General features: G+C 36.7%; 1 protein-coding gene across 2 annotated transcripts; it reads right to left on the minus strand.

The window, feature by feature from the left end:
• Positions 1-309: 309 nt before the first annotated feature.
• LOC112053224 (spatacsin) lies at positions 310-13198 on the minus strand. Of its 2 annotated transcripts, none has more exons than XM_052881662.1 (16): positions 12965-13198; positions 12681-12864; positions 11816-11986; positions 11379-11622; positions 8892-10765; positions 8648-8818; positions 8331-8522; positions 7956-8238; positions 6811-7743; positions 6583-6734; positions 6122-6283; positions 5476-6012; positions 4774-4971; positions 2257-2774; positions 1246-1392; positions 310-633 (listed from the first exon to the last, which is right to left on the minus strand). In XM_052881662.1, the coding sequence occupies exons 1-16, from the start codon at positions 12970-12972 to the stop codon at positions 561-563; spliced, it is 5847 nt and encodes a 1948-aa protein (XP_052737622.1). In that variant the 5' UTR covers positions 12973-13198; the 3' UTR covers positions 310-560. The 2 variants fall into 2 exon arrangements, with proteins under 2 accessions (XP_052737622.1, XP_023948355.1); XM_024092587.2 differs by having other exon boundaries at positions 6583-6740.
• Between the last annotated feature and the right edge of the window lie 284 nt (positions 13199-13482).

Raw genomic sequence — 13482 nt, forward strand, 5'->3', positions numbered from 1 at the left:
AGCTACCTATCTACTACCTTACCTTACCTAGATCTATAATATGTCGCAGGTAATGATAAGTTTTTTGGAATATCAAATATTTTCCAGACCTCATCTCTTGCAAAATTCAACAACAATGATCAATGAGTAGTTATGGTGTAACTAACTTACTTTTTAAACGTTTTACTTGAAACTCCAAAAAATCAATGGAAATAAAAAATGTCTTTTTACAGTAGGTAAGTATTAAAAATACCAAATTCCCAGGTTGTGTCATTATATACTAATGGTAAATACGTATTAGTTAAAGATAATAATAAATAAAAGAAGACGTAATATAATAAAGGTTTTATTCTACTACAAAGCTATAAAAATATCATTTTCTCAGTCAATTTAGAATATCACAGCTATACACTTACATTAAGAATATATTATCTATCTATAAATATGATATATGTCATTTTATGTTAAAGCCTATAAGTTATACGAGTATAAAGACATTAAATCACTAACTTTGGAATATAAACTCTATGATTATGAATTTAAGAGTGAGATCTTATAAGTTTACAGTTTTTGGCCCTATATCATCTAATCAAAGCACGCAGTTCTGACATAGCCAATTGAGATGTAGGGGTTCTCTTCTTATCGGATTTATACCTGCAAAGAAGAAAACTGCTATAGTTTTGCAAGTTCGTTGATTATACTCCCATGATATGCGGGCGACGGGGGGAAAGATTGCGCGTGTGTGAAATCGTGCGTGCGGGGAAGTGAGGTGCATCAGTCGTGGGTTTTTCATTCATCGCTACACGCCCCCCACGCGGACCATCGAGAGTGTTACGAACGAAGTTGCCAAGCTATAATTTTTCACGTTACGATGACCTCTCTGGTACAGTTTAAAATGTCCTAAGTTAAATTTACATTACCGAATCATTAATGTGAGTAGAATAACTTTAATACATGAATTCTGTCCATTAAAATAAAAAAGTAGAATATTGGATTTTTATTGTATTCAAGAATTATGATAAACCACCTCGATCATGAATAAAAATTAGTTGTAGTACAAAAAATTGTATTATGAAGAACCATCTCGATCATGAATAAAAATTAATCGTAGTAAAAAAAATTTTGCTAAAAATTTAAGAAACAAAATTCCAATGAGAGTCCAATGTTGGTGTGACTTTGAGAATTCTTAGAATATATATAACAATAAAGTATATCTACTTAGACAGGACTTTTAGCAAAAACGGATGAATGATTGAAATAGATTACCTGTTGAGAAAGTCGTGCGCTATATCGGGCCGGTACGCAGCCATGTCGCGCAGGTACGCCTGGTCGTTGGACAGCGAACGGCGGTACGCCAACTCACGCCACGCAGCGCTCCCGCTGCTTGATAGAAGCACCAACCCCTCCATAAAGCTGGAATATAAAATCATTTTCTACTAAATGTACGAAATAAGGAATACCAAAATATAATTATATACTTAAATTAAAGCAAAATGTTGATTTTAAAACTTTTAATACCAAATTCACGTCTTCAAGTTTTGTAGACTATACGAGTACATAAGTATAGTGTCAATATCATATTCAATTGGGTTGCCAATTAAAATTTTACATAATATAGAATTAAAATTCAAAAGAGAAAAAAAAACATATATTTTTATCATCATATATAAATAACAATATATATGATATGGACTTGCAAGGATAAACACACTTTCCAATTTTGCGCTTTTTTGCAATTTTAGATTACATTCAACTCCAAGAATACCACAATTGAAAAAAAAATATTCACTACTGTTGTAGTCATCATTATCAACCCATATTCGGCTCATTACTGAGCTCGAGTCTCCTCTGAGAATGAGAGGGGTTAGGCCAATAGCCCACCACGCTGGCCCAATGCGGAGTGACTGTTGTAGTGTTGCTCAGAATTAATACAATACCGTATAAAATTGTATTCATTTAGAAGTTATAACAAAGAAACTCGACTGATGTCACCTTTAGGCCTAGTTCAGATTACTTTGGTATTTTAGTCGAGTAGGAACAATTTTTGGATTTACCGCCTAAAAATTGTTCGTACTCGACTAAAATACTAAAGTAGTCTGTGCGACCTCTTAGTGAGCAGTCCATGAAGCTATTCGCGTAAAAATATGTTGTATACACATAAAGGCTTTCATGTTATTGATGCACAATGTTATGTTACCGAGTTTATCTTGTTCTTGTGTTGTAACAATTTAATCAAATAAACTTATTTCTATTTCTTTACCAAAATACATTGCATACCTCAAATATTCTGACACAAGGCTGTACGTCTGTTCCGTGCTTCTGTTGAGAATAAGTCGCGTAGGCGAGGCGTTGAGAAGGGATATCTGTAACGCAATCTTCTGCGCCAGACTCGCCATCTCCCCCGCAAACCCCGTACACCCTCCTTGCAGGTACAGCTCACAGGCATCAGTGCAGTGGATCAACGCCGTATCCAGAAGCGACCTCGTCGGCACATTATCATGTATAAGAAGCCACACCGGCTGAGAGGATCTTCTAGAAGTTTTAGAAGTATCGCTCGCCATCTTCTCCAAGTCATCAATCAGATCCATTGCTTGTTTCTTCTTCACGTTCGCAGCCTCGGCGTACATGTTGAAATGTAATGCGACCATTATGTAAGTGTCTGTATCGCCGGGGCAGTGAGTCTTCAGGAAGTCCAGCAGGCCGTGTTTGAATTCGGCGATCTTGTCTTGATGCTGGCCAAGCATGTAGTCGAATTGGCCGAGGAGGAACTCGAACTGGTGGTTGTCGCGGAGGGCCTAAACAATACATCAAAATATTATTTCTAGTAACTACTACTCGTAAAACTTCTTACTTACTGAACCATAATTGCTTTGAGATTTTAAAACTCTAATGTGATCGTAAATTAAATGAATACCCTGGAAAACAGGAGCTGTTAAGTTTTCAAGGTGGTGGGGTGGCAACTGTCAAGAATCAAGTGTCAAGATCAAGAGAGTCGCAAATGACGAGTATATGTCGATGGGGACTGCTGTCCGTTGGCAAACCATAAGCAATCAGAAATAATCAAAATTTTAATAAAAAAAATACAACCGACTTCAAAACCTAAAAACGTACCCACTAAACTAAAAAGCGAAAAATAACATCATAATATGTTCTACCTGCTGATCAGTATGAAGGCGGTGCTAAGCCGGTGATGTATTAATTCAAGCCATGTGAGCATATCTTATAGATTTAGATTTTGCAGACAGTGTTGTTTCATGTGGTCCTGTCAGAAATGGCTTAAATTAAGACAACACCGGCTAAGCACCGACTTCTACTGATCAGCAGGTAGAACATATTATGATGTTATTTTTCGCTTTTTAGTTTAGTGGGTACGTTTTTAGGTTTTGAAGTCGGTTGTATTTTTTTTATTAAATTTTTTATTATTTTTCAATTTTTAGTGTAAAATTTCATCTCAAACGAATACATCAGACCCCTAATGACAGTCACAACCCATCTTTGTACAAAATTCTCAGCAATACAAATTAATCAAGCCCAAGCACAAGGTAGCTACCGTAAACCGTCAAGGGGTTCCCTTCATTGACCTTGGTCTTCATCATCAGACCCCTAATAACAAACACAACTCATCTAGGTAGAAAGTTCTCAGCAATACGAATTAATCAAGGCCAAACACAAGGTAGTTACTGTAAACTGTTAAGGAGTTCCCTTAATTGTCCTTAGTCTTCATCACCACACCCCTAAATGACAGTCACAACCTATCTATGTGGAAAGTTCTCATTAATACAAATTAATCAAGCCCAAACACAAGGTAACTGCTGTAAATCGCCAAGGAGTTCCCTCGTCTGTTTTATGACTCCATCATCAGATCGATTTTAAACCTTCATAATTTTGTATTTCTTAAAGGTACTAAATGGAAAAGTTTACGAACACAGTAGACACCCATATAATTTTCGAAAGTTCCCCTCAATTTCTCCAGGATTCCACCATCAGATCTTGTCATGATGGCAATGGGACCAAATGGGGACTATACCGTTTCAAACAAAAAAAGAATTTTTGAAATCGGTCCAGGCGTCTTTGAGTAATCGGTGTACATACATAAAAAAAAAAAAAAAAAAATACCGACCGAATTGAGAACCTCCTCCTTTTTGAAGTCGGTTAAAAAATACGTGCGGCAGCAACCAGACAGAAAGATGCCGTGAGATTTAGTGAGATTTATCACTCTATTTGTAGAAGTAGTTGTAGCTTCCCAATAGTTAAAGAATTTTTTAAATCAGTTTAGTAGTTTCGAAGCCTATTTAACGCAAACAATCAATCAAATCTTTCCTCTTTATAACTTTAGTACAGATAAACAGATTTACCTTCTTCAAGCCTCTGAGTACCTTATTAGTTGATAGACGACCACTGCTGGACATAGCCCTCTTGCATGGACCTCTAAGCACAACTCTCTGGGCTCTCTGCAACTCTAGATATCCTCGGTCCACCTAGTGGGGGTCGACCAATACTGCGCATTCCGGTGAGAGGTCGCGATTCCAGCACCTCCCACCCCAACGTCCATCGGCTCTTCGAACTATGTGGCCTGCCCATTGCCACTTCAACTTCGCGACTCGCTGAGCTTTGTCAGTGACTTTGGTTCGTCTGCGGATCTTCTTATTTCTGATTCGATCACGCACAAAACCTCCAAGCGTAGCTCGCTCCATCGCCCGCTGAGTGACTTTGAGCCTTCCAATAAGGCCCATAGTCAGCGACCAAGCCTCTGAGTCTGGCAAAGAGAAAAATATTAAAAAGTAATAGTGATACCTGTAAGATGTAGGCGCACTCGGTGTACCGCGCCAGGCCGGTGAGCAGGCGCACCATGAGTCGCCAAGAGCGCGCGGCCAGTAGGCGGGCACACAGCGCCTGCGCCGACCGCAGCACCACGGCCACGCCCTCCGTATCACACGCACATGAGAAGCACTCGTGCGCCAGCACCAGCAGCTCGATCGATATTATGTTTACCTTCAATGTAAACAAGCGTTTATTCACCTGTCCCGTTGTCTGTCTGTTATCAAATCTTGCATGCATATATAAATCAAACGACAATGCAATATTATTATGATATAGACCTGATCATGGAGCTGGAAGGTGGCCATAGGAACTCCGTATTTAAACGACACAACTCCATCGAGTTTGGGCTCATTTGAGTCGTCTTAACGAGTATTTTCATACTAGTAGGTTTTTAACTTTCATTTTCAAAGTTCATTTTATTAACAAATAATAAAAAACTTGTTTTTAATGGTAGACTTTTTTTATGGTAGACTTGTTTTAAATTCTACAATTTCTACAATCTTGAAGTCGTTCATTTTCTCTTTCTTCGCGTTCAATTCAAAATAATCAAAATATTTATGCGAAAAATAGGAAAATTAATCTTTTATTAACACTTCTTGTCTACTCTATTTTTGGGTCGCGGTTTAAAAAGGCAAATATCATAAAAAATAAGTAATGCTTGATTTCGATATTCACCTGTTTCGTCGACAATTTGGCGCCTTTGGTAATCTTCCTGATGTTCGATTTGACTTCGTATCTTATATGAATGTTGTTTCGAGAGATGACATCAAACAAGTTCCTCCTGGAGTCACGTGACATCTTATTACCAGCGTTATACACAGTGGAAACTGAGTAAACTGACTCTGTTTCGGCGGACATTATAGTCCCTTCCTCAGTCATTATTGATTCCACTTCATCCCCCTCAACGTTTTGGTACTCTTCATCGATCAGAGTCTCCACATCAAGGTAACTATCATCCAAACTGTTTTCAGGAATCTTCAAGGCACTTGTCGCCTTATAAATCTTCTGGAACGCCATCAAATGATCGAGAATTAACCGACCGATTTGGCTGCAAGCGTCTGGACGCATGTTCAAAAACATTTCGATGTCCGAATCAAGAACGTAACCCCACAGCGTGTACTGGAAATGTTCCTTTTGCCTGAACGTCGAAGTTTTAACTAGATGTGGTGATATTATCGCAGCGACCATCTCGCGGCACAAATATTCTGCAATCTAAAACATAATTTTGAATACACATAGCTTTGGCCAAAAATAATAAGTATTAACAGTTATATCGAAATAAATTACTCAACCGATTGTAAAAAACCATTTTGATTCTTACTTGTTTTGACGGTATGTTGAATGTACGAAAAACAAGATTTGCCAACGACATTCGAGCTCTGCCGCTGACCAAATTGATGAAGTCCAAAGGTCTGCTTTGATACTTTAGCACTGATGCATAATCCCAGCCTATTTGCAGCGCAATTCGGAAATAGTTGGTTATCTAAAACAGTCAGGATATTTGAGAATACTTCACACATCAGTTGTTATCATCAAAAAATGATAGAATAAACTGAGACGGCCAATAAACCGTGCACAATATGAGTGTATGGACACGAAATGATGTTAACAAGATTATAGAGCTAGGACACGTTTTGGATAAAATGAATAACCGTACATGAATCCACGTCGCAGAACTTCGGTTGATGTTTCCACTCTAAATAATTGATATCCAGAGATTCCAGCTATTCCAGGACTTTTACAATCCTCAAAGCTAAACGGAGTTTTAGGTTTATAAATTACCTGTTTAGCAACAGAGATGCCACTGCGAACCGCAAGAGCCTCCAACGCGGAGAGGCGGTCGGCTTCCTCCCGCGCAGCCAAATGAGGCACACTCTCCCCATCTTGCCGCTCCTGAATCACAACTAATTCTTCAAAACTTGTCTCGGATGCCTCTGAAACTAACGCAAAATATATTATAAATAGAACTATATTTTTGCAAAATAATAATAAAAAATTACGAAAACACACCCGTCAATTTGTTTTGAAGTGTAGGCGAGGAAATCACCAACCGCAACTCCTGTGGCAATTCGTAAGGTGAACATGTCCCTTCCGCTAAACGTAGGCAGGTTCTGATAATTTGCACAGGACAAACAGGGGACCCGTATCGATACTCTTCAGGCGTTTTATACAAAGCAGCCAACCGGAATCCTTCTACAAGAAGTTTTGATTCCAACAAATCATTGACAGCACTTTTCCAACGATCTATTAGTTCTGGATCTTCCAACAACTGCACGTTTTCTATATTCACAACATCCGATTCCACCTCGATCTCGTGTAAACTTAACGAAAATGGCTTATCTTCATGCATCAAATTAACTTTTTGGGGGTACGAAAGATCTGTTTGATCTTTTAGAACAAAATTTATGGTAACATTATAGTCTTTGAACACAATTTTAGCTTTGCTATGTAAATACGCGTCCCACATTTCGTGTTCAATTTCTTCCCTTTTCTCACCATACACTCGGTTTTCTTCAAACCAACTCAAAATTACTCTGTATGCATAGAACTTTTGTTCTCGGTCTTCAATATGAAGAGGGACGCCTGCGAGAAACTCTATCGCCCTGTTGAAAGTGACACCAGCTTCCTTAAAAGCCTCACTGCATTGAGCAACGGTGAACGTTAAATCTTTATCATGAATAACCAATTCATCTTCAGTGTTTAGTGTCAATCTTGTGCACTTTTTATCCCATTCTGCCACCAAAATGTCATCAACCGGTAGTCTTGCTAACTTAGCTACTTTCAATGCTACATCGTAATTATTATCACGCGTATATATTTCAATACGTTCTAGGAAATACGACTGCGCATCATCTGCCAACATCTTTGATATGTTCATCACAGACGAAATTTCCATACTTATTTCGAAAATTTCATACAACATCATAAAATCTGGCGATTGCACTGAAATATAAATTTATAGATAGATATGTCACTTTAGCTTTCATACCATTTTAGGTTTCAAAAGAAGTTATCAATTATGGCGAGGTATCTATTTGAAAAAAACTCCAATATTATTTAATGCAAACTATGTACCATGTAACGACGTCGTGAAACCTTATAAAAGTTCCAGTTAAGAACCGTCTTATTTAATTAGTCATTGTAAATATACTTACCAATAAAATCTTTACCAAAGCGGGTTTCAGAGAGGCATCTCAAGAATTCCTTTTGATGAAAAGGCATGTCAAAAATGTGTGTTAGGGTTATTTTGACTAATGCCACGGCTATTCTTTGTAGGGACTCCTTCGAGAGGTTACATGTTAGGCCGCTTGCGTCGACGCTATATCGACGTTGACAATGCTGCAGAAAGCTAGTCAAATACTTGTTTGTCACAGAATCAAAAGTGAGCAGCCTTATACATCGATAAAGGAATGATGTCAATAATGATAGAGGACTTTCCTGTGTAACAAAAATAGAAATAGATAAACACACCAATATTAAAATCAACGAACCTGGTGAATCTATACGAAAATTGTCTACGTTATATTTACCGGCATAAATATCAACATGGATTCATGCAATGTAGTAATATATCCTTCAGTGAGACATATTTCAGCCACTTTCTGGAATAACTGCGACGGTACATTTTGAGCAATCACTGTTTGTAGAGCCTCCCGACTGCGATTGTTTGGTTCCAAAGAAGATAATATCCAGTGAGCCCAGAGCACATCCACTGCATTTGGCTAAAAAATAATGACATGACTAAAATAACCTTCAAAAAACTTTCGGTCTCATATTACCCAGCAAAGTTGTTTCATTTATGAGTTATGCTAAAAACGCAAGTAACGTTCACAGAACCGAGTCTTACCTCATAACAACTAGCTAAAAGTACAAGCAACGGTTCTCGGTATAAGTCAGCAGCACGTAGCAATGCAGCAGGAGGATCTTCCGGTCCATGGCAAGCCGCCGCCACTTCCCACAGTTCGCGGCCCATGTAAGTACTAGTCGGAAAATCAAACACTACACTTTGAGTAGGACTCTGAAACAAGAATAATTCATGAATCCTTAATTTTTAGTTTACTTTATGGTATTTAATTCACTTGTGCACTCACAGTTTCCACTGAATTGAGTCTTGTTAGTCTTCGTTGACCATTGCTGGAGTTAGATTTTTGTTCTTTGTCATCTTCAATACTTTTATGGAGCATTATGTGTTTTAAATGCTCCGCGTGGGATGTTTTCTCGAATTCTTGCGACAATTGTAACATTTGGGACAGAGGATATCTAAATACATCGCCGAAAAGTAGAAAGTTAAACCAACTACCACTTTTTATATACTCCCTTAACTGCATCTCCGGTAGTTGTAAATTGTGCAACATCGCAAATTTCACCATGGTCTGAGATTCATACAACACGACAGACATATCATCTTTTCCATTTTTTTCTCGAGTTTCTCTCAATTTATATGACGTTATTTCTTCTAAATACTTCAGAATAGTTTTTGAAGTTTCGTCGTTGTTTTGAATCAATTTAATCATAAAGTCATTTATTATTTTATTAGCTTCGTTTTCTGGATACCCTTTACGATGAATCAGGTGATTTTTTATCATTTTAGTAGCTGATATATGAACTCTGCATCTAGTGGGATTACACCCGATCATTGCGACGAAAGAGATGGCGCAAGCTGTCATTGCGGTATCGAACCAATTCTGAAGAGCTAAAGCGTGTGCTTCGCAACATGCGCTTTTAATACTCTTTTCTTGTAAACGATTGTATATTTGATACTGCTGAGATACAAATGCTTGGCTGGCATTGCAAGGACGATATTGCTTCAAATAATAAGTATGATTTAATTTGGCATCATATCCATATCTTTTCATAAGTTTTTCATTGGCAAAGTCTGGCATATCTACTGATCTTTGAGTGAATGCTTTTAAACCACGCATGTCTACATCATTTGATAAAAGACTTCCTAAGCTTCGTCGATCAGTTTTATCAGGCAGCTGGTTATTGCTGTTAATGTTTAATATTTGAAATTCAAATATCTTTGAAACGTCTAGTCCTCGATACCCAGAAAGTAGCTGATAGACATTTACATCTTTACATTCATACATCTCATTTTCACTACTGTGCTTTTTGTAAACATTGTACAAATGAGGATGTTTATGTTTGTAACCTTTATTTGGTAACTTAAAATCTTTAAACTGCAAGAATTCTTCTTTTGAAAATATGTCAAACAAATTCAAGTTGTCTTCCAGTAAAATCATACCTAATACTAAATGAGGATTAGAAGAAATATAATTATCAATATCATCCTTTGCTATTTGTTGACAAGTTTTGTACACAGGCACTACATGGCTCTGTCTATCAGATGTTTGTTCGATACTTTTAAACAATAGCCACAGCTGTATGCAGTCCTTAGCTTCTTGCTCTACTTCTGATAAATCAGTATCTAATATGTGACCCTCAATACAAATGGTCAAAACTTTGTACAGTTTATTTTTAACAAAATATTTTGCCAACTCTAAATAGAACTCTTGCATACTCATTGTAGCACAAGATTCAGAGAAAATATCATCAATCAGCTTCAAATTTTGAGTTCTTGTTAATCTAGCAATAATTTGGTACAAATCCTTCTTTTCCTTTTCAACAATTATCCCATATGAAGCTAAAGTATCATAAATACACATTTTTGTGTACTCAAAACAGTCACTATTAGTAATGATTTCAATCATTTCTGATGAAATAGGCCACTTACGGAATATTTCATCTAAAGTATCAAGGACTTCTATAGTGAAACCTTTGGTGTCAACATTCAGTAGCTTCTGCACAAAATTATCATTATTAAAAAAAATGTAGCGAGCATTCATGTCCCGTACTACTTCTGACATTTGAACATTAATCCAACGAACAAGTATCATGGATTTATTATGATCAACTAAATAGTTCCACACAGTGAGAGGAGTCGAAAAATCTAATAATGAAAATTCTGAAACAAGTAAACAATAAAAATAGTTACACAGGCTGTTTTATTGATTTGTACAGCAGAGTTTGTGTAACATTAGCTTTAATGTAATGTGTAGTGGGTACCTTTTTTTATGCTGTGTTGCATTGACTGACTTACTTGCATTAAACATTCATTTATCACATCATCATTATCAGCTGATAAAGCTGGATGGTGGCAGTGGACATCATCATTATCAGCTGATAATGATGATGTCCATTGCCACCATCCAGCTTTATTATTACTTGCACTTACAAGTCAGCGAACATTGACCAATGTTCAAACCAGAGCGGAGCGAGGGAGCGTATCAGAGAAACAGACTAACGCAGAGCGGAGTTGCGTACTGTGTCTTTCCACCAGAGCACTTCGCACGTGATTCCTGCTTCGTTTTCCCGCTCCGCTTACTAGTTCTATATGCATTTTTAAACTAGCTCGCAAGTCCCTGTCCACTTAAGAGGAGCGGAGATTTTGTTTAATATTTCTCCGGTTCTGTTGTCTTGTTCCGCTTCAGTGCACTAAAAGTGGTGGCAGCCCAAATGGTTGATAATTATATTATTATGAAATAATTTGTAACTATCATATTTCCTAAATAACTTACCAAATGTGTCAAAGAACAATGTTGTTGCAATCTTACACTTCCAGTCAGGGGGATATTTTTCTATATTCTCAACAGTCAAAGCCTTAATTTCACTCTCATTCACAAACACTCTGTTACTGCCAGTACCAAAAACTTTGTTCTGTTTGAAGGTACCATCAACTTCAAATGACTTCTCAAGATAGCGAATTAAGTTCCAATGTCTTTTGAAATTTTCCCATCTGTTTAAATTTTCACCTTTCATATCCTTAAACACAAAAAATAGATTTTGAATACTGAGAAATTAGTAGAAATAAAGAGGAAATTATTAGTAGTGTAGTAAAGATGTTCATGAACATACATTCAATTTCTATTTTCTGATTGAATACAGCAAAGATAGATAGATAATCCAAATATGTGTTAAACAACTAAAGATATAAAATTTAAAGTATGACAGTCACCTTTACTAGTTTCTGCAAGTGTGCCACAATGAAATCTCTATATTCAATTACAGGTGAAATTTCTGCCAGAGTTATTAAATGTTCTTCTGGATTGATATTGCATTTATTTAGAATATGGAGAACTTTAAATATTTGCTTTCGCATTAGTAACTGTACAGTCCATGCTTTAACCTGCAAATAACCAAAATGTCCAAAACCAAACACCAATAAAATCTGATCATATATAAAACAATGCACAGAAAAACATTATAGTCTATTAAGTAGGAATAGCACATAAGCTACTTCATTAGACAGATGAGGTAAAGTATTAATTGTCAAATTATAACAATAATAAGATCTTTTGACTCATTGTCTCTGTAGCCGTCAGAGCAGTATGTGGCCCCCTTGACATCTGCAGCAGAAGAGACGCCTCCTTCGACCACCACTTTAAGAAGCTTTGGCTTAACTACCGAATCAAGGGTTGGATACAGAAGGCAGTGATTCTCCAGGCAACACATATCTTTATGGATGTATTGTGATGTTATGTTCTTTCTGTATGGTTGGTGTTATTATTCATTATTTATATCATTATAAAAATAAGGCATTCGTAAAAAGTTATGACAATTATAGCATAAATAAAAGGGTATTTGATGATTTCAGTTCAGTTCTTTGTTGAGCAGCATGTGATTTTGTGTGATAATGTTTTGTGGTGCATGGAGATTAGATAACAAGTTGGGCAGGGGGACGAGTTTGAATGCATTCTGAAGTCCTGGGAGCTGCTTGAGACATTTCCTCTACCACAAAATGATGGTACATGCCCTATCGCAGCTACCCCTCGCATTACACTAGGCTTGATTAAAGGATGTGCAACACTATATGTATGTACCTCTGCCATAAACCAATCTTGTGCTGTTGATTCGCTCCAAGAGTTTTTAATCATGAGATATTTGATTGCAAGCTTGACATGAGTCCCCTTCGCCGCAGCCTCCCGAACTACGTCCCGTGGTGATTTCTCCTCCCAACAGTTCCAGATTATTTTTTCATTCTGACTTAGGCTTTCCATATTTACACTGAAAGACAACCATATGCGCAATGTAAAAAGATACTTACTATTATGGCTTATCATAGCAATCGTAAACATAATCATATGTATTATATCATACAACTTACCAGACCATAAAATGTTTAACAAACAACACAATACAATGGAATTATTAGAAGGTCACTACAAGTATTATTATTAGTTTAAAATAAAGATAAATATTCAACATAATAATCGAATCATTATTATCCTTCGGGCAATGTCATTTTTTAATGCTTGTTTTTTATTTTCAAGTAAAATTTGTTTTTGTCGATACACAAACTCGACACTCGTCGACTCGTCGTTATATTGACATTTGATTTGACAATGACATTTCAATTTTCACTGTGTGTTTGAATGACAATTGACATAAAATGAGCGAGAGGCGAGAGAATATTTATTACAAGTGAGAGTGAGACACCATTTGATTTGACATTCATTGTTTTCATAATTGACATTTGCATTGTAATATTTTTTTAACTGATTGTATATTGTATGGCTTGGCTTTAGGTTCTACACTGATTATAAATGATATTAGTAGAACATAGCCTTAACCACTATGGCTATGTTCTACTAAGCCGTAAGCGATCACAACAATCACTCTTGC

The sequence above is a fragment of the Bicyclus anynana genome, chromosome 5 (genome assembly GCF_947172395.1).
Source record: "Bicyclus anynana chromosome 5, ilBicAnyn1.1, whole genome shotgun sequence".
Taxonomy (NCBI): Eukaryota; Metazoa; Arthropoda; class Insecta; order Lepidoptera; family Nymphalidae; genus Bicyclus; species Bicyclus anynana.